The 22,356-nt window shown below is 44.0% G+C and overlaps 1 protein-coding gene across 2 annotated transcripts in view; it reads left to right on the top strand.

Annotated features, from left to right (window-relative positions):
- Nucleotides 1-22,356, top strand: part of myo1f (myosin IF) — a 39,502-nt gene that overhangs the window by 5,205 nt on the left and 11,941 nt on the right. For both annotated transcript variants that reach the window (XR_001964963.1, XM_018728324.2), the window contains exons 2-13: nucleotides 541-672; nucleotides 3,798-3,887; nucleotides 3,993-4,087; nucleotides 10,682-10,769; nucleotides 11,304-11,393; nucleotides 12,481-12,612; nucleotides 12,876-13,010; nucleotides 19,628-19,760; nucleotides 20,371-20,567; nucleotides 20,920-21,000; nucleotides 21,169-21,255; nucleotides 21,673-21,759. Coding sequence is in view for 1 of the 2 variants with exons in the window: in XM_018728324.2 (XP_018583840.1) it covers nucleotides 541-672; nucleotides 3,798-3,887; nucleotides 3,993-4,087; nucleotides 10,682-10,769; nucleotides 11,304-11,393; nucleotides 12,481-12,612; nucleotides 12,876-13,010; nucleotides 19,628-19,760; nucleotides 20,371-20,567; nucleotides 20,920-21,000; nucleotides 21,169-21,255; nucleotides 21,673-21,759 (1,347 nt within the window). In the remaining variant the exon portion in view is untranslated. The remainder of the gene's footprint in view (nucleotides 1-540; nucleotides 673-3,797; nucleotides 3,888-3,992; nucleotides 4,088-10,681; nucleotides 10,770-11,303; nucleotides 11,394-12,480; nucleotides 12,613-12,875; nucleotides 13,011-19,627; nucleotides 19,761-20,370; nucleotides 20,568-20,919; nucleotides 21,001-21,168; nucleotides 21,256-21,672; nucleotides 21,760-22,356) is intronic.

Below are 22,356 nucleotides of genomic sequence, written 5' to 3'. Positions count from 1 at the left end.
TTCTCCACAGACTATGGACAGAGACAAAGACAATAGAAATACTGCACAAAACAAAACAATGACAATGATAATGACAGTGAGTAATGCAATAGCAATAACAATCAAAAGCACAAGGCATAGTTCATTGGTCTCAGTTTCTGTAAATACCATGTCTTTATGGCATGCATATGATGAAAGAGGAAGCAACTGCTGGCTGTAAAACTGTAGCCTTTCAAACAGTCTTTGACATGGTATATTTTAAGTCACGTCATTGATTTTTATTTAAAAAAGCTTATTTTGTGTTTTAAGTTTTGTGACTAATTGCATCATCGTGATATTTTACAATGGTTAAACAACTTTCCAGTAAAACTATCACTTCAATGAGACATATTCCCCTACACATTTAATGTCTATTAAAAAATTCCCTGTGTCTATAAATATTAGAATGTTGGCTTTCTTACTAGTCTGCAGAATTAAACACCTAATAGAACCCTGACCCTTTGCCATCATGACTCTGACCCTTTAAGAAGAACAACCTCTTACCCCTTCCTCCTACTACAGGGCAGCAAGTACCACTGGCAGAGTCAGAATGTGAAGCAGAGCGGTGTGGATGACATGGTGCTGTTGTCCAAGATCACAGAGGATGCCATTGTGGAGAATCTGAAAAAGAGATACATGGATGACTACATCTTCGTATCCTTCAGACTGTGTGAGTGTGTGTGTGTGTGTGTGTGTGTGTGTGTGTGTGTGTGTGTGTGTGTGGCACTGGTGTGTGAGAATACTTATTTTCCAAATCTTGAGGGGAAATGTCTCCACAAGAAGAATAAACTATGAAAAACTGATCCCGTACACAGAAGAGGTAAACACCTCTTTTCTTAAAGCTTGTTTTGTTTTTCTGATATCACAATATAACATATATATAACAATCCAGAAGTTATTGTTTTATTAGTATAAACACATTTAGAATCATTCTGTTGTTTTCATTATAACATCCTTCAAAGCAATCAGCTGAACAGAGCTGAAAACTTCTCAAATAATGTATCCTCTTTAATTTTATTAAGTCAAGACAAAGCAGTATGCAGATTGCCTACAAAAGGAACACACAAAAAGGGGTCACTGGGTCCAGGACTTAGAACCTCTGCTCTCTGCAAGACTTTATATTAAAAGGAATTTCAGTGAAATACATAACTTTGAAAATTAAATTGAGAGGGTATCTGAAAATGGAATGTGGAAGGGATGTTAATGATTAATATCTCCATGTGGGAAACTACAGCATGGAAATCCCCTATTATTCTCACCTAAATGCAAGAAATGGCAACACATGAAAGACATCTAAAGTATGAACAGTCTGATTTCTTAAGATAGTGGTGTCAAATCCGGTGTCAGAGGTTTACTAGGTAAGGTAGTTGTGTAGTAGCAGTTACACTTTGAACAAACACATCATTAGTATCCTCTGTTTATCTTCTTCATGACATAGAATCCAAAAACTTCCTCTAAACTACTCCAGAGGCCAATTACAGTCAACACACAAGCAACAAGTTCTGCTCAATGCAAAGTTAGTTTTCTTAACAAATATTAATGGACATGGGCACTTTGGAAAAGAATTCAATGTTTAATGAAATGTAACATATATACTGTGCTTGGGAAGCGCTGCTAAAATAGTGAAATAGTACACTGTAACCCACAGCACCAGCGATAGCTGGTAGTGTAGTGGTTAGAGATACTGCCTTTAGATGCAAAGGTCACAGGTTTTACCCCCACCTCTCACTGTAGTGACCTTGTGCAAGGTACTTACCCTAAATTGCTTCAGTAACATTACCTAGCTCTATAAATGGGTAATTAATTATATATAGATTAACATTGTAAGTTACTTTGGAGAAAAGTGTCAGCTAAATGAATTAAGGTCTTTTGACTGCATTCAACATGCTTGCAAATCAAGCAATTGTCTCTCTTTTCACTATTTAAATTCAGGCTCCAGTTCTGCCTGGTAAAAAAACAGAAAACTTTGAGGAAGTAAGGACAGGCCTTTTAAGCATGCAACTCTTTCTGCTGAGGAACACAGTGACAAAAGCAAGTGTGGTCTTTTACCAGTATTTTACCATAGAAGGAAAACAAGAAACAAGGAAACATAACATAACCCAGCCTGGCTACACAGAGCCAAGTGTTCAGACATCTAATAGATTTTCAAATACACCATAGACATAGGTATAAGAACACATGCCCATTAATAACACTGAACTTAAAAAAAAAAAAAAAAACTATTATGTTTCTCTATGACTATGGACAGGAAGTTAAGAACCAGAGTTTATTACTGTAATGTCTGAAAGCATGTTTGTAACCTGATAGACTGGGTTGAATTTGTTAACTGATTAGCTCAGTGAATAAATAATACAAACTGTAATGAATGTGATTGCATTAGTATATTCAGATTTGATCCTTTAAGCATCATTGGTTATTTTTAATTTCATTTTCATTGTTCAAATTATTACTTTATTTTACATTGCGCACAGTAAAAAAAGGCCAGCAGTCCATTCATTGGTACACATAGACAATTTCAGATGGTTATAACTGTATCTTGCAGAAATACTCACAAATTCAATCACAAAACAGCTTGCTGAAACTGACAAAAATTTCATATGAATTAGAAAGAAATGTATTTGCCTGAGGATATGTACATTAATCACAGATGTGAGTCAGAGCAAAAAACCTCTAAAAGGTCTGTGCAAGCACTTGTTCCTGTTTTGCAGTCGTTGGGTGAGTCAACAGCACCTATACAGTACTTCCCTATTTCAGTGGTCCTCTCTGCATTATGTTATCTGGTGTCTCAGTTAATTCTACAGTTATTTAATTTGTTTACTGTGCACTAGGGTCCTGTTACAACCTGAAGCTCAGATAGAGTTATGGCTAATTAAAAATCTAATAAATACCCCCCCCACACACACACACACACACACACACACACACACACCTTCTGAACCGCTTGTCCCATATGGGGTTGCGGAGAACCGGAGCCTACCTGGCAACTCAGGGCATAGGGCCGGAGGGGGAGGGGACACACCCAGGACGGGACGCCAGTCCGCCACAAGGCACCCCAAGTGGGACTCAAACCCCAGACCCACCAGAGAGGAGGACCCGGTCCAACCCACTGCGCCACCGCACCCCCCCATCTAATAAATATATTGGGGCTATTTAAATATTTCCACAAATTAATTTTGGATTCTGTTTTTGTAATGTACTGAATACAATGAAATACATTACCCAAGGTATATTTGGAATATTTCACAAACTTTCCTTGTGCTGTTGCCTTCTACACACCTGCATGATTGTAGTACAATTCTATCAGGCTTTGAAGGCAATTCTGAGAATTTGCAATGTAAAGACTTTCTGGCAGGCGAAAAAGGGGAAGATTCACCATGATGTGTTGGACTTGCTAAAGGTTTATCCGCAGTACCTTAGTTATCAGAAGACTTTCAGTACGATCAGAGCACTAATCAGCTGGCAGCAGTCACAGTGGTGGGTAAATGCCTTTCTTCCTGTTTTTAAATGAGACATGACGTTTCTGTTTCTTATATATGAGCTTTCCTTTTTTGCAGAAATGAGAAAATGACCCATACTCCAAAAAAGGGGAATTACTGTCATATGTTGACATCAGATATTTTAAATATCTCTTAATGACCTGGAAAATAAAAAGTGTTTTGCCAGCAGTAGTCATGCAAATGACACAACAGACTGAGCTTCAGAGAGATGCACCAAATGATGATGGAGACCTGGTATTGAACTGTGATTCCAGCTGTCTTTTGCTTAACTGGTAACTGCAGACATACATTGGCCCTGTGCTCATATCAGTGAACCCTTTCAAGCAGATGCCCTATTTCACCGACAGAGAGATTGAACTGTACCAGGGGGCGGTGAGTGAGTGCCCTGCCTCTGCGCTGTAGTGTAGACAGATATCTATCATTTTGGTCACTTTAACAGATTTTCTCCCACCCTGTGCTCCCCTCCCAATGTTTCAGGCCCAGTATGAAAACCCACCACACATCTACGCGCTGACAGACAACATGTATAGGAATATGATGATAGATGGCGAGAACCAGTGTGTCATTATCAGGTGACCACATCTTCAGTTATTTTTTTTTCTTATTTTTTAATTTTATACCTCGTGTTTTTGTAAAGATTGATTACTGAGAATACTTTCTATGATAACACCCTCTACAAATTTTTGACTATATTCAGTTGTTTAAGGTCGTGTCTTCTAATAGCTTGAGTGTGATAAACTGTAATCTGTTCCGAAATGACATCAATATATTTGTCTTGTAATAGCTAACAGATTTATTCACAGAAAATTTTGAAAACATCGTTTCCATGCGTGACTAGAGACAAGCTGTTGTAAGTTATGACTTGGAGAGATGATATGTGACACTGACTACAAACACAATGGTGCCGCACATTTCAGATTGAACTTGGACTGGAATTCAGTTCATAACTCAATTTGTTTACAAATCCATAGTCAATTTTACAACTAAGCCATAATCACACACACACACACACATTTTCAGAACCGCTTGTCCCTTACGGGGTCACGGGGAACCGGAGCTTACCCGGCAACACAGGGCGCAAGGCCAGAGGGGGAGGGGACACACCCAGGACGGGACGCCAGTCCGCCGCAAGGCACCCCAAGCGGGACTCGAACCCCAGACCCACCGGAAAGCAGGACTGTGGTCCAACCCACTGCGCCACCGCGCCCCCCCAAGCCATAATCAATAAAAGCTTAATATAGATATGTTACAATCTGAAAAAAATCCCCAACATTAAAATTAAAACTCACTGACATTGAAAGAAAGATATTGCTACAGCCTCTTATTATGTATCATGGGGAATTGATTCATCACATAAATATGTGCATTTTTCATCATCTTCTGGTCACTTTCAGCTTTCTTTTTATCTATACAATTAATAAAAGCTAAACAATGCAGTTGACCCTTGATTTATTTATAACTTAGCCTCTAGAAAGTCATATATTTATATATTTTTTAAAAATGGTAAGACTTTTAACTAATATTAACCTTGAGCAGTATAAATTTAAAACTTATTTAAAATTATGGAAAATAAAAATTCTTGTCGCCAAAAATTCCTACGCAATGCCGATTGTTGACTTGTTCATTGCGTAAACATTTTGCAACATGCATTATCTTGTTACTGGTTACAAGCACTCAAACATCATACAGGAGCTGTAAATACTGTGACAAAAAGCTGATGTACTAAATACGGGTTGTTTGGCCTCTTCCACATGCAGATGTTTTGGAAAACAAGTGAAGGAAATGTAATTGAAAATAAATAACTAAGTAAATGAAGCAAGTGTTTGTATCTGCAAAAATTCATTGTAACATAACCAGCTAGTGAGCAATATATTGATGCTTATGATATCACCTTATGTAGTCAAGGCAAAAGTTTGACTATTTCCTCTGTTTGAAATCTAGTTCCATAAACTTTGAGTTGCAGAACATGAAAGCACAAAATGTTCCACATAGTTTGGAAATTTTAAAAAATTCTTTAAATCTAGTTCTGTCATGGAAGCCTGAGACCTCATTCTCAACAATCATTCCCATGTATACACAGTCATATTTCAAAATCCATACATTCGGCTAATGATCTACTTTAGCCTAAGATGCATTTCTTGACGTTTACAAAGGCCAAATTTGGATTTCACACACCTCTCAACAGCTAAATAGTGTGAAACCAGAGCCATCATACCTCCCACTTCCCAATTACAGTGTAGAGTAGAAGCGCATTTTGTGTTCTCAGTTCACAGGCTCCATTATGCCTTATTTGCTGGTTTCATCTCTATCTTGGTAATGATGGCCTTCGTTTGGATTTTCAAACAATATGAACTTGTTCAGTTAGCATGAATTTATTTGCATTGTTTTCCCAGAGGGTGCGGTGGCGCAGTGGGTTGGGCCCCAGTCCTACTCTCCGGTGGGTCTGGGGTTCGAGTCCCGCTTGGGGTGCCTTGCGACGGACTGGCGTCCCGTCCTGGGTGTGTCCCTTACGCCCTGTGTTACCGGGTAGGCTCCGGTTCCCCGTGACCCCGTATGGGACAAGCGGTTCTGAAAATGTGTGTGTGTGTGTGTGTGTGTGTGTGTGTTTTCCCAGATTTCTTTTCTTTTTATTCTTGTTTTGTTTATTTACATTAAAGGTTGAATTAGTACATTTAAACTGAGTTCCATATATAGTGCTGCTTGAAAGTATGTGAAGCCGTCATGTATCTCAGTTTGACCACAAATTCGTTATTTAATGAGAACCAGTCTTTCTAATCTGACATAATAGGTGTGTATTTACCAATTCCGTATGTTGCTTTATAAAATGTAAAATATGAAGCATATGTTGCATTAGAAAAACTGAAATAGTTCAGGTGCAAAAATAATGAACGCCAAGTTGTATTGCTTAAATCAAGTAGGTAAGTAGAATCAGGTGTGCAAATCATAATCATTTATTAAGTTAATTTTAAGATTTAAGAGTTAGATTTTATAAGTTTATCATAGTGGGGGGTGTGGTGGTGCAGCGGGCTTGGCTGGATCCTGTTCTCTGGTAGGTCGGGGTTTGTGTCCTGTTTGGGGTGCCTTGTGACAGACTGGCGTCCTGTCCTGGGTGTGTCACCTCCCCCTCCAGCCTTACGCCCTGTGTTGCCCAGTTAGGCTCCAGTTTGCCGCGACCCTGCTTGGGACAAGTGGTTTCAGCAAATGTGTGCATGTGTGTAAGTAAGTTTATTATCATATAATATTGGTGGGTCTGGGGTTTGAGTCCTGCTTGGGGTACCTTACGGCGGACCGACATCCCCTCTGGGGTGTGGCCCCTCCCCCTCTAGGCTTGCTCCCTGTATTACCAGGTTAGGCTCCATTAATTTTAACTATTACACTTACTGGGTGTATTTTATTATGATTTACTGATATTTTGGTATGAATGGGTGTCAGTTTTGACTCTCAGGAATGGGGGAAGGCAGTGTAAGATTGTGCATTCCAGGTATCTTCAGTTTTTCTCCACAGTAACAAAGTTGGCTCTGATCATTATCTAGTCTGGGCGAATCTCAAGCTCAAACTCAAACGCCAAAGACAAGTCGTGGTCAAGCGTCCGTTTGCCTTAGAAAAGCTTAAAGACCAAGATACCACCAAAGGGTTTGCACTTGACCTCCGAAATCAGTTTGAAACCCTTGCTGATATTGCCGACATTGAAGACAGTTGGATGATGATGAAAACCATCATCCGGAGTTGTGCAGACAAGAAGATTGGGCGCCGACGGGGAAAGAATAAAGAACGATGGATCCATCCATGGCGACTGATCGATGAAAGACGAAGAGCGAAACAGCGTAGGGATCAGGCTGATGCTGGGAATGAACAAGCACTTGCAACTACACTATACGCCGACCTCGACCGTCAAGTCAAACAATCATGTCATTAAGACAAGAAAGACTGGCTCCTACGAAAGGGGCGGAGGCCCAGGACGTGGCGGATCACGGCGACTCCAGAACACTTTACCGAATCGTTAGCGAGCTCACGAGATCGCAGAGCTATTCGAACATCCCATCCATCTTCTTCCGCTTATCCGGGGCCAGGTCGCTGGGGCAGCAGTCCAAGCAGAGTCCTCCAAACTTCCCTCTCCCCGCACACCTCCTCCAGTTCCTCTGGGGAAACCCCAAGTCGTTCCCAGGCCAGCCGGAAGACATAGTCTCTCCAACGTGTCCTGGGTCTGCCCCGAGGGCCCTCCCAGTAGGACATGCCCAGAACACCTCACCAGGGAGGCATCCAGGAGGTATCCGGAACAGATGCCCGAGCCACCTCAACTGGCTCCTCTCGATGCGGAGGAGCAGCGGCTCTACTCCGAGCTCCTCCCAGGTGACTGAGCTCCTCACGCTATACCTAAGGGTGCGCCCAGCCACCCTGCGGAGGAAACTCAATTTCTGCCACTTGTATCCGCGATCTCATTCTTTCGGTCATGATCCAGAGTTCATGACCATAGGTAAGGGTAGAAACGTAGATTGACCGGTAAATTGAGAGCTTCGCCTTACGACTCAGCTCCTTCTTCACCACAACAGACCGGTACAATGACCGCATTACTGCGGACGCCGCACCGATCTGTCTGTCAACCTGCCGCTCCATTTTTCCCTCACTTGTGAACGAGACCCCGAGATACTTAAACTCCTCCACTTGAGGGAGCAACTCCCCCCTAACCCGGACAGGGCAATCCACCTTTTTCCGACTGAGAACCATGGCCTCCGATATTCGAACATCCTAATTAAAGATAAACATGGAAAGCTTCTCCTGACCAAAGCTGAACAGGACAAAAGGTGGATAGAACATTTTCGAGACATCCTCAACCAGCCTAACCTGCCATGTACGATTTCACCGTAGAAGAGGCGCATAACGACCTAGATGTCAACATGGGCGATATTTCGATCGAAGAGACGAAGATGGCCATCAAAGGGCTCCGGAACAATAAGGCGGCTGGACTCGATGAGATCAACCCAGAGCTCCTGAAAGCGGGTGGTCAGCCCCTGGTCGTGCAGCTGACCCGCCTATTCAACATCTGCTGGCTCCAGGGGAAAGTCCCTGAGGATTGGAGAAAAGGCGTCATCGTTCGGCTCCCCAAGAAAGGCAATGTCACCGACTGCGCAAATTGGCGAGGCATCACTCTCCTTTTGGTTCCAGAGAAGGCTTTCTGCACTGTTCTTTTACATTGTTTGTGCCGCGCCATCGACCAACGACTGCAAGAAAAGCAGACAGGTTTCCATAATGACCGCTCCTGCTGCGAGCAGATCTTCACCCTACAAAATATCATCAAGCAATGTGTGGAATATCGCCATGCAATTTATATCAAGGCATTCGACAGTATCCATCGAGACTCGTTGTGGGCGATCCTCTGGGTCTATGGCGTCCCAGAAGCCTTCGTCACCGTCTTTAAGGATCTGTATCTTAACTCCTCATGCTACGTAAGGACTGACACAGGGCACACAGCTTTTTTTGAAATCACTACTGGCGTCTGCCAGGGCTGCATCCTTTCACCGATCCTCTTTCTCGTTGCCCTTGACTTCATCATGAAAAAGGCAACTGTGTATGTTGAAGCAGGCATCCCTTGGATGGATCTAGATCGCTTGACAGATCTAGATTTTGCCGCCGACGTGGCCCTGCTCGCCGAAGACGAAACCCAGCTCCAAAACGCAACCAAGAGACTCAGCCACAAAGCCAGTAAGATCGGCCTGCATATCAGCTGAGAAAAATCGAAGATCATGAAAACCGGACCCGTAGGCATGCCAGCCAACATCGCTGTTGACGCGACATGACTGGAGACAGTGGAGAAATTCACCTAATTGGGAAGCATTGTTTGTCACGATGGTGACACCGAGACCAATGTCCAGCATCGGATCAGGAAAGCTTTGGTCGTTTTCCGTCGCCTCCAGCACATCTGGACGTCAGCTTCAGTCTCCCTCAAGATTAAGTTACGACTATACACCTCCATTGTCGTACTCTACTCATGCGAAACTTGGAAGCTAACGGCGAACACTGTTCGCAGGATAAACGCATTCCACCAACGATGTCTCCGGCGGATTCTCAAGATCCAGTACATCGACCGCATTACGAACGAAGAAGTCTTGCACCGGGGAAATTCCAGCAGCCTTCAAGTTACAATCACGCAACGGCGACTCAGGCTAGCCGGGCATATTCTACAAATGCAACGACATCGCATTCCCCGGGTGGCAATGCACTGGTGCCCCCCAGGGGCCAGGCATGGCCGGGGCTGTCCCCCGCACCACCTGACATCAAACCTTCATCAACAATCTTAAGTTCGCTGGCGTATCCTGGAATGAAGCTGAAGAGCTGGCAGAGGACAGGCAGCAGTGGAGAGACCTCATCGCCCAATGTGCCCAACAGCACGGGAGGATCTAAGACGAAGACCCAACAATGGATGCAGAGAGCAGCTATGTGGAACTGTGCACATACTTAAAATGGTCCTGTAAAACTTTTTATGTTAAGTGCAGTTATGTTCCTGCTTAACCCATAAAGGCGAACTGGCCCTTTAATCTGCTCCTCTGGTAGATACATGACAGGCCAAGTCTTTGACCTCTTTGGTTCTACCTGCTTAACATTGCTGTCTTCCTGTTTGTTAACTGTTCCTGGTATACACTGACTTCTTCGTAACAAAGCAGCAGATAAAGCGCTTCCTTCCTGATGTTATTTCCAAAATTGATAGCACAAAGTCTTTGTCAGTAGATCAAAGCTTCACATCACCATGACATTGCTTGTTATGTTGCAGGCATCTGTAGCTTGTCAGAAAAGCGGGGGGTGGGGGGAAACACATATGTTACACAGTCACTCGGAAACCAGCAGCAACACACAACATTCTCTGTAGTTTCCTATGATCTCACCTATGATGGTGGCTGCATGCAGTGAACTTTATTTAAATAATGACTTCTAGAAAAATTAACTAATGTGTTGCATGTCTTTGTCCCTGCATGTCTGTATGTGCATATTTCTCTGTATATGTTTACCTATGTGCCGGTTCATATGTCCATGTATCTGTATGTTGTATCTGTACTCATGTATGTGTCTGTTTTTGGTTTTGTCTGCTTATTTTTACCTCTTTGTATATTTGTGTGTGGGTGTGTCTGCTTGTCCCTGTGCACATGTGCTTGCCTCTCTTTGTGTGGTGCCAGCGGGGAGAGCGGAGCTGGGAAGACAGTGGCTGCCAAGTACATCATGGGCTACATCTCCAAAGTGTCTGGAGGGGGATCGAAAGTACAGGTACTGATACATTCTGCTGATACATGAAATCCATATGTTTATGTGCCATCATCAGGAAATGACCCCACATGTCCTCCCAGCAGTATTCAGAGATGTAGGACACTTGTGTGTTGCTTTGCTTTCATCCTTCTGTCCAGTTTGTCTCATAGAAATGCAGACCATATTACAAAGTGTATTCAAAATGCATTCTTTTGACTGATACTGTACACCAGTGCATAAAAAGTATGTGTGAAAATTCAATTCAATTCAGTTCAATTCAATTTATTTTTATAGAGTGCTCTTCTCACACAATGACACTTGAACACAGCCATAAGGCAAAGAAACAAATACATCAGACAAAGAAACAAAGATGGTTAATTACAGACTAGCATAATACATTATCAACCTCAGTTATAGTGCAAAGAGATATTATCTGTTATATTTGTAAATTTTACATTAATTACAGTAGACTGCTGAGTAATCAAGATTCAGGTTTTAAAATATTTGCTGCCAAAATTAACTCTTCTTTTCCTGATAAATTTCTGTTAATTTCAGCATGTAAAGGACATCATCCTGCAGTCCAACCCACTGCTGGAGGCCTTCGGGAATGCCAAGACTGTCCGTAACAATAACTCAAGCCGCTTTGTAAGTCCTGCCATGACACCTTCATGACTGTCGCCCTGCTGCTGCTTTCATTTCCAGCTCATATAATAGGTCTTATCCTGAGAGATACTGTACATGTGGTAATATTTACAAAGACCATCTTGCACATGTTTGCACAACAATATATGAATAGTCTCTAGCAGTTTTTTGTCCTTCCATCTAACTGAAGTTAATTACGCATTAATTGGGCAGCATGTGGTGTATGTAATGGTTAGAGCTGTTGGTTTGTACTTGTAAGGCCCAGGTTTGAATTTCACCTCATGCTGCAGTACCCTTGATCAAGACACTTGCCCTAAGTTACTTCCGTAAAAATGACCCAGTTGTATAAATCACTGTAAGTAGCTTAACACTCTAAGTCACTTTGGAGAAAAATGTTATGTAAAAAATGTTACATGATAAATGTAAAATGTAGAGATCAGTGTAACTCTAGATCCATGTCTCTGGTGGTCTTTCAGTTGCTGCACACTCTGTCAGAAACCTTCAAAGTTGCAGATTGTGCAGCAAGTATCAGATTCAGGACTGCCTAGTGTAGCTCCTGTGCCTGTGGTTTATCATAAAGCATGCCTGGCTAGCCAATCTAATGAACCTCTACTACCACCAAGCCCCTACCCTGCACCCTCCCCCATTATCCAGCCTTCACCACAGCGGGTCTGTGTACTCTGCTTCCGATTTGTGTCTGAAACTTTTTCACAAGCATATCATCCTTAGCTTGTACCCCAACAGAGGTACAAATTTGCATACGTCTGTAAATGTGCAAACAACACTTTGGAGTTTTGTCTGAAACAACTGTTTTTGTGGTTTTCGAGTACAATGGGGTTCTTTAGCACTGTCTAATACTGTTGAATCTAACATAGATTAGATGCTCTGCTGAATAAAATAAAGAAAAAGTTACTTAAATCAAAGAAACAATCAGTTATAACTACAGTATGTCTGCATAAATTAATTCTGGCTAAAAAATAAAATTTAATTAACTGGTTTGGAAAGACTGTATAATGCTGTAGTATTGTCCCAGAGTTGACTGGTGCCTTGAAAAGGACAAGTATCTGTAATTTTGTTTCTGGACTAACAGGGTAAATACTTTGAGATCCAATTCAGTCGTGGAGGAGAACCAGATGGGGGCAAGATTTCAAACTTTCTACTTGAGAAGTCCAGGGTAGTGAGTCAGAATGAGAATGAGAGGAACTTCCACATCTTCTATCAGGTCTGTCTCCACTCAGGATGCAACTCATTCATCCTGGGGCATATTTGTTAAATTATATTTGTTGGTCCCTTCCCTGTCATTTATTTTTTCTGTATGTTCTCATCTCTTTTCCCCTTATTTGCTCGAAATCTCTGAAATGATTCTATCAGTGTTACAGTTTCAACCAGCAAGTTTCCCTAAACCTGATTTGAGCACAGTTCAGAGTAGATTCAAAAAAGTTTGCTTAAAGAAGTAAATATATTTGCTTTCTCTGTTTTGTTCAGCTGTTGGAGGGAGCCTCTGCCCAACAGAAAGAAGCACTAGGGATCATGACCCCAGACTATTTCTACTTCTTGAATCAGTCTGGCACCTACAAAGTTGATGGTACTATAGACAGCAAGGACTTCCAGGAAACCATGGTACAGTACTATTATTTTGGTAATTCATTGACATTTTCTTTTTGTATGCACTGGTTGAAAGGAAAATAGCTTCTTCGGAACTACTACTTCCTATTCAACTTTCAGATGTTTTGACATGATTTCTGTTAAAGTGTCACTCACAATATATGGCATGACTTAGGTGAGCTATATCTACAAATAAAACATTCAAAATCCATCCATCCATCCATCTTCCTCCGCTCTTATCCGGGGCCGGGTCGCGGGGGCAGCAGTCCGAGCAGAGTGCTCCAGACCTCCCTCTCCCCGCACACCTCCTCCAGTTCCTCTGGGGGAACCCCAAGGCGTTCCCAGGCCAGCCGGGAGACATAGTCTCTCCAACGTGTCCTGGGTCTGCCCCGAGGCCTCCTCCCAGTGGGACAAGCCCGGAGCACCTCCCCAGGGAGGCGTCCAGGAGGCATCCGGAACAGATGCCCGAGCCACCTCAACTGGCTCCTCTCGATGCGGAGGAGCAGCGGCTCTACTCCGAGCTCCTCCCGGGTGACTGAGCTCCTCACCCTATCCCTAAGGGTGCGCCCAGCCACTCTGCGGAGGAAACTCATTTCTGCCGCTTGTATCCGCGATCTCATTCTTTCGGTCATGATCCAGAGTTCATGACCATAGGTGAGGGTAGGAACGTAGATCGACCGGTAAATTGAGAGCTTCGCCTTACGACTCAGCTCCCTCTTCACCACAACAGACCGGTACAATGACCGCATTACTGCAGACGCCGCACCGATCCGTCTGTCGACCTGCCGCTCCATTTTTCCCTCACTCGTGAACAAGACCCCAAGATACTTAAACTCCTCCACTTGAGGGAGCAACTCCCCCCTAACCCGGAGGGAGCAATCCACCTTTTTCCGACTGAGAACCATGGCCTCGGATTTGGAGGTGCTGATTCTCATCCCCGCCGCTTCGCACACGGCTGCAAACCTCCCCAGTGCACGCTGCAAGTCTTGACTTGATGAAGCCAACAGGACCACATCGTCCGCAAAAAGCAGAGACGAGATCTCGCGGCCACCAAAACAGACACCCTCCGTTCCCCGACTGCGCCTAGAAATTCTGTCCATAAAGATAATGAACAGAATCGGTGACAAAGGGCAGCCCTGGCGGAGTCCAACATGCACCGGGAACAGGTCTGACTTACTGCCGGCAATGCGAACCAATCTCCTGCTCCGGTCATACAGGGAACGAACAGCCCGTAGCAACGAGCCCCGAACCCCATAATCCCGAAGCACCCCCCACAGGATGCCACAAGGGACATGGTCGAATGCCTTCTCCAGGTCCACAAAACACATATGGACTGGTTGGGCAAACTCCCACGAACCCTCCAACACCCTAGTGAGGGTATAGAGCTGGTCCAGTGTTCCACGGCCAGGGCGAAAACCGCATTGCTCCTCCTGAATCCGAGGTTCGACTATCGGTCGGATTCTCCTTTCCAGTACCCTGGCATAGACTTTCCCAGGGAGGCTAAGGAGTGTGATCCCCCTGTAGTTGGAACACAATCTCCGGTCCCCCTTCTTAAAAAGAGGGACCACCACCCCGGTCTGCCAGTCCAGAGGCACCGTTCCCGAACTCCGCGCGATGCTGCAGAGGCGTGTCAGCCAAGACAGCCCCACAACATCCAGAGACTTGAGAAACTCGGGGCGGATCTCATCCACCCCCGGAGCCTTGCCACCGAGGAGTTTTTTGACTACCTCAGCAACTTCAGCCAGGGTAATGGACGAGTCCCCCTCCAAGTCCCCAGCCTCAGCTTCCTCTACGGAAGGCGTGTCGGAGGGATTGAGGAGATCCTCAAAGTACTCCTTCCACCGCCCGAGAACATCCTCAGCTGAGGTCAGCAGCGCACCACTTCCACTGTAAACAGTGTTCGTGGAACACCGCTTCCCCCCTCTGAGTCGCCGGACGGTTTGCCAGAATCTCTTTGAGGCCGACCGAAAGTCTTCCTCCATGGCCTCACCGAACTCCTCCCAAGCCCGAGTTTTTGCCGCGGCGACTGCCAGAGCCGCACTCCGTTTGGCCCGTCGGTACCTGTCAGCTGCTTCAGGAGTCCCATGAGCCAGCCAGGCCCGATAGAACTCCTTCTTCAGCTTGACGGCATCCCTTACTTCCGGTGTCCACCACCGTGTTCGGGGATTGCCGCCGTGACAGGCACCGGAGACCTTATGGCCGCAGCTCCGAACCGCCGCACCGACAATGGAGGAGCGGAACATAGTCCATTCGGACTCAATGTCCCCCACCTCCCTCGGGACCTGGTTGAAACTCTGTCGGAGGTGGGAGTTGAAGACCTCTCTGACAAGGGCCTCCGCCAAACGTTCCCAACAGACCCTCACTATGCGTTTGGGCCTGCCAGGTCTGTCCAGCTTTTTCCCCCGCCATCGAATCCAACTCACCACCAGGTGGTGATCAGTTGACAGCTCAGCCCCTCTCTTCACCCGAGTGTCCAAAACATATGGCCGAAGGTCAGAAGAAACGACTACAAAGTCGATCATCGACCTCCGACCTAGGGTGTCCTGGTGCCAAGTGCACTGGTGGACACCCTTATGCATGAACATGGTGTTCGTTATGGATAAACTGCGACTAGCACAGAAATCCAATAACAACTCACCGCTCGGGTTCAGATCAGGGAGGCCGTTCCTCCCAATCACGCCCCTCCAGGTATCACCGTCGCTGCCCACGTGGGCGTTAAAGTCCCCCAGTAGAACGACAGAGTCCCCAGTGGGAGCGCTTTCCAGCACGCCCCCCAGGGACTCTAAAAAGGCCGGGTACTCTACACTGCCGCTAGGCGCATAAGCACAAACGACAGTGAGAGACCGTTCCCTGACCCGAAGGCGTAGGGAGATGACCCTCTCATTCACCGGGGTAGACTCCAACACATGGCGGCTGAACTGGGGGGCTATTAATAAGCCCACACCAGCCCGCCGCCTCTCACCTTGGGCAACGCCAGAATAGTGGAGAGTCCACCCTCGATCGAGTAGAGTGGTTCCAGAACCCAAGCTGTGAGTGGAAGTGAGCCCGACTATATCTAGACGGTATCTCTCAACTTCCCGCACCAGCTCAGGCTCCTTCCCCGCCAGTGAGGTGACATTCCAAGTCCCAAAAACCAGAGTTGGCGCCCGAGGTTTGGATCGGCCGGGCACTCGGCCCGGACCACCGCCCAAATCACAATGCACCGGCCCCTTACGGTTTCTCCGGCAGGTGGTGAGCCCACCGAAGAGCGGCTCCACGTTGTGGCTTCGGGCTGAGCCCGGCCAGGCCCCGTGGGCATAGACCTGGCCACCAGGCGCTCGCATGCGAGCCCCCCCCCCAGGCCTGGCTCCAGGGTGGGGCCCCGGTGACCCCATACCGGGCGGGGTAAACGGACGCCTTGATTTTTTCGTCATAAGGGGTTTTTGAACCGCGCTTTGTCTCGTCTGTCATCCAGGACCTGTCTGCCATGGGAGACCCTACCAGGGGCATGTAGCCCCAGACAACATAGCTCCTGGACTCATTCAGGCACTCAAACCCCTCCACCACGATAAGGTGGCGGTTCACGGAGGAGAACATTCAAAATATATATGAATAAACATAAATAGACAACCAAGACAGCCCTTTGATAAGTTAAATAGCAAGGGGCATGGTGGCACAGCAGATGGTGGTGGGGTCTCACTATGCCTGGGCAGTGTCATTGAACATGGGTTTGATCCTGCTCAGTCTGTTTCATGCTGAGTTTACATGTTCTTCTTGTGTTTGTGTGCATTTCCTGCTACAACCCCAAGGCTTGTGTTTTGGGTTAATTGTTTACTATCCATAATGTGCACAAGGCGCTGACAGAGATGTGTGAATGATGGAAGGGAGTTTAGTGTAGTGTATCTAGCACTGTAAGTCACCTTAGATAGAGGTTTTAGCTAAATACTACATAGTAATCATTGTATATCTCTTTGGAGAAAGTATCTGCTAAATAAGTAAATATAATGCAAATACTATTGGTAAAGTTGAAACTATTCTGATAATGACAGTCTTCTTGAATGCACTGCCCTCTGTGTCCCTTCATGAACTTCCATGTCCCTTACAGCTAAAATATTCTTGGCTAGGTGTTGAATTGGGTATAATTTTCTGAAGCACTGAGTAGTTTAAATGAAGCTGGCCACTTTTTTCAGCCACCTAATGTCTAAAATCTAAGCAATTTATAATTGTGGCGCACCAAGGCATGCTAGGTAATCAAGCAGGAAATGAGCGTGGGAACATTTTAGATGTCTTATATTTCTTTCCCACAACCAAACCCAAAATATGACAAACAAGTTTAATAACAAAAACATGAATGTTTAATAGCTCAAAGAACAGCCAGCTACACAACAACCAGAATGCCAGAACACAATACAAATATAAGCCAGTTAATTTACTAAGCTGCAGTATCAATCCTTTCAACCTGCATCATCCTCTCTCTTCACCACCCATAAAAAAGTGCTTTTAATTGCTTTTGGATAATTGGGTGCACCAAGCTTGTGATTCTACAGCTCCCCACATGCTCCCAGATGCAGCTGTCAAGTTTTATGGGGGTGGGCTTTGCCTGGTTTTGGCCCACTATACTAATATAAACTAACTTTAACAAACCCTTGTCCCATTCAGGGTCACAGTGACCCAACCCTCAGATTCCCAGGGAGTATACATTATGGAAGTTTAGCTTTGCTTAAGTTCCTGAACTGCATGCATTTGGATTGGAAACCCTCACAGACTCAGAAAGAACATGCACACTCCACACAGAGTGAACCAGATTCAAACATATACCCAAACAGCGTAAGTGCTGTGAGGCAACAGTAGTGCCTGCTGTGCCACCATATTGGATCACTTATATATAAAAGATCAGTTCAGCTGTTTTCAGTCTGAGGCAACCAATATTACAGAACCATATTAACTTTACACATTCTGTTATTTAGCTAGTAGAAGCAGTGTGTGTGCTTGTGTGTTATGGTAAGATCAACTTCTCCCTTTTGTTAACAAAAAAATTAATGAAAATACAAGTCTCTGAAGTAATTTTACACTTTTTAAACTGAAGGGGAAAAGGGGAAATGTGGCCTCCTGTGAAATAGGCCCACAGTGTTACTGCAGCTAGTTAGTTAGCTATCCTTACTCTCTTGGCATTGATGGCCTTGTTCCTTTACACAATCCAGATGAGTTCATGTATTTTGACCAATATAACACAAATGATGTAGAATCTCTTTGCTATGTGGAGTTAGTAGAGCAAAGGAAGATCTGGTTAGTCCCATAGTCAGAAAAATTTTGCATCAATTTTTGATCTAGATAAACATTTTATGACAAATTATCATAATATTATAATAGCTGTAAGGGGGTGCGGTGGCGCAGTGGGTTGGACCACGGTCCTGCTCTCCGGTGGGTCTGGGGTTCAAGTCCCGCTTGGAGTGCCTTGTGATGGACTGGCGTCCCGTCCTGGGTGTGTCCCCTCCCCCTCCGGCCTTACGCCCTGTATTACCGGGTAGGCTCCGGTTCCCCGTGACCCTTTATGGGACAAGCAGTTCTGAAAATGTGTGTGTGTGTGTGTATAATACCTAATTTTTTGTGATTTAAGTAATTTACCAAGTCATTACCGGTAGTTCAAAAAATGGACTTCATTGGAGGTAAAATGTCAACAGTTACACCTTTTATTACCAAACAAGTCAGAAAAACAGCCTCTGCAGTATGTTTGTGCAATAGATTGTAAGATAGTTGGGTGATAAGATTTTTCACTTTGCACACAGTCTCTATATATAGTACCCATTATAGAACAAAGCAGCTCAAGAAAAAGGAAACTAGCAACAGACAAACAAATTGTCAGATTTAGTCTGCTCTGTGGCATTCGGGGAGATGGAGTTTTCTAAGGGGCAGAAGCCATTTTTATAGCTGTTCTAAGTTGATTGCCAAGTTTATTCAAAGACACTTATTTAAACCATTAAATATTAGACATTGTTGTAGGACTAATAAGGGGGGGTGCAGTGGGTTTGGCTGGGTCCTGCTCTCTGATGGGTCTAAGGTTCAAGTCCGGCTTGGGGTGCCCTGTGATAGACTAGCGTCCTGCCCTGAGTGCGTCCCCTCCCCCTCCAGCCTTGCATCCTGTGTTGCGAGGTTAGGCTCTGGCTTGCCGCGACCTTGTTCAGGACAAGCAGCTTCAGACAGTGTGTGTGTGTGTGTGTGGTGTGTGTGTGTGTGTGTGTGTGTGTGTGTGTGTGTGTGTCTAAGACTAATGCAGGAGTGCCAGCTACAGACTATTCATAACTCATCTTTTTAAAATTTAAACCAGAGTTCAAGCAAAGAGACCATTAATACTGTGTAGTAACTCAGGGGAAGCATATTGCTTGGTATTAAACCCAAGTTTCTCTAGATTCAATATAAATACCTACACTTAAAAATCAATAATATAGCCAATTAACAATTTTTATAAAATTCTGCAGATCATTTCTCTATTACAAAAATGTTCTCTTTTGAAAGCCTTATTACCATAACATTACATTGTGAGTTTTGTGATGGAAATAAGTTCATCCTCTGGGTGCCAGTACAACATGTACAGTATTTTATATATACACACTTACAGTCGGAGTCAAAATTTTGATTGATTTCTCTGCCTTCAGGAAGCCATGCATGTGATTGGCATTGCAGAGGCCGATCAGACTCAGGTGTTACAGATTGTGGCTGGAATTTTGCACCTGGGCAACATAAACTTTGTAGAGGCTGGGAATTGTGGCCAGGTGGAGAGCACAGACTGTGAGTAATGCATAGCTATGATCAACCCTTCTGAAAATATTGTTTGTGAGCACTCACTCAGACACACTCACTCACGTAGAGAAGGAAGTGCTGTACAACAGATGAGGTATAACCTCAAGCTTGCTAATTTAAGCACTGTTATAATACCCTAAATGCCCACAGTGAACATATCTCACTGAATAAGTCACTTTTGGATGAATGTGATCAGATACTGAGGAATAATAATATTTACATTTCTTCATTTAAGAGAGGTTTTTCTTCAAACCGACATGCATCTCAGAGAACACAATTTGCGCATTACATTAGGAAAAAGAGACCTAGTTGCAGACATGTGATTCTTAAGTAAAGTTAGTTTGTTTCTTTCCACCATATGCACCAATGTTCAACACACAAGTAGCTGCACAACATATAATCACATAAAGGTATCCCCACCGGAAAGGGCTCAAAATCCCGATTAGCAGTAAGGTAAGCAACATACACATTGTCATAAGGCTCAAATGTTCTTATATTTTTCTGCAAATTGTGTTTCCTCATAAATGCATTCTCACTGTGAGCATTGTTTTTGGAGTGCTTGTTGATGCAAATGGTCTTTGCTTTCACCACATCATAGTGCTTGCCTTCCCGGCCTACTTGCTGGGCATAAATGCGAACCGTCTGCAGGAAAAGCTGACCAGCCGCAAGATGGACTCCAAATGGGGAGGGAAGTCCGAATCCATCAACGTGACGCTGAACAGGGAGCAGGCTTGCTACACCCGGGATGCCCTTGCAAAGGCTCTCTATGCACGCTTGTTTGATTACCTGGTGGAGGTCAGAGGCATGGGGATACACACTAAAACATGAACAAGTCAGGACTGACATGTTCATTCATACACACATACAATTTCAGAGGGACAGCAGGAGCAGACTTGATTTCACGTTTTGATCTATAGAGAGTTATTCACTGAAAATGAGATATTCTCAGAGAGCTCATTTCATCCCATCATGCAGTATGAAGTAAACTCACAGTGAGTTGACCAAATACTGCTGATCTTGTTTTGTGCGTGTAAACTGCGAATACACACCCATATCCCAGCTGTACAGAGTTCTTAAACTGTAAATGTAGGGTGTATCACTCTTGTGAACACGGTCTATCTTTTGCTGGTTCTTTCCTCTCCTTCAGGCTATTAACAAAGCCATGCAGAAGCCATATGAAGAATACAGCATTGGAGTTCTAGATATCTATGGGTTTGAAATATTCCAGGTAATTTTATTCAGTTTTTCTTGAACAACTGGTGCAACTGTTAGAGAGAGCTGGAACTCTATTCTACATTAAAAATCTGAAAATTTCTCTGGACTAGTGGAAAGGAAAATCATAAGACATACAGTGGATTTAGTGAACAATTCTGTTCCCCCACCCCATCTGTGACAGAGGAACGGGTTCGAGCAGTTTTGTATTAACTTTGTCAATGAGAAGCTGCAGCAGATCTTTATCGAACTGACACTGAAAGCTGAACAGGTAAAGTCAAGCTATTCATTTTGTACCTCCTCCTGATTGTTACATAGACCCCTTTTTAAGTTTTGTATTTTAATAATAATTTATAAGGTAAAGGACAAGTAAATGGTGAAAAGCTTCTGAAATTGTAACTTACACAATGGACATTTTTGCATATTAAATAAGGGACTTGGTCTAAACTAAGTTAAACAAGTGTTACCATAAAAGAGTAAGGAATGCAAGGCTCACTAGAAAAAAAATCTCTGCAAACAGAAATAAATTAAAAGTGAAGTACTTTCTTTGAATCTTAAACAAATATATATAATGACTCATAATATTATAATACAACTTATGTATATAATGAATATAATAAATTAGAAATTCATGGGAGAACAGATTGTTTGGTGGTAACAACTTTCCCTGTCTGTCCTGTGCTGTCAGGAAGAGTATGTACAAGAAGGCATTAAGTGGACTCCCATTGAGTACTTCAACAATAAGGTGGTGTGTGACCTTATAGAGAATAAACTGGTAAGCCCTATGCTCTTTATACAACATGTGGTGTGGATGAGACCTGGCAAGTGCAAAATAAGTAGCAAAGCAGGCAGTGCTCTTTACTTAAAATATCAAATTATTGAACGCTGTCTAGTGATAACGAACATTATAAAATTTACATTAAGCTGTTTGCGTTCCAAGATGCATATAGCACTTTTCTTGGAACTACACAAATTGTGTGAAAATCTTCAGAGTTACATTAGTGCTGTAATGTAACTTGATTGTACTTCATCAACTGCTACACCCCAGCCAGCCAGACCCCTTCGCTTGTGTACTTCTACTCACTTGGTGGTCCCGCACACAAAAGGTATAGCACGGAGGTTCTCGGTTCTGGCTCCATTGTGGTGGAATAACCTTCCCCTCTCACTCAGAACTGCGGAAACTCTGTCTACATTCAAGTAGGGTCTGAAAACTCACCTTTTCCAGATCCATTCCACCCAAGATCTCTCCAGCTCATGTATGGGTGTAAATGTTCATGCAATGTAACTTCATGAGCATCCCATAAGCCTTTATACAGCCGCTACTCCGGCATTGTATGTGATTGTTTAAAAAAAAAAAATGGTAGGAGGTTAT

The sequence above is a fragment of the Scleropages formosus genome, chromosome 9 (genome assembly GCF_900964775.1).
Source record: "Scleropages formosus chromosome 9, fSclFor1.1, whole genome shotgun sequence".
NCBI classification, from domain to species: Eukaryota; Metazoa; Chordata; class Actinopteri; order Osteoglossiformes; family Osteoglossidae; genus Scleropages; species Scleropages formosus.
This window is presented reverse-complemented; position numbering and strand designations above follow the sequence as displayed.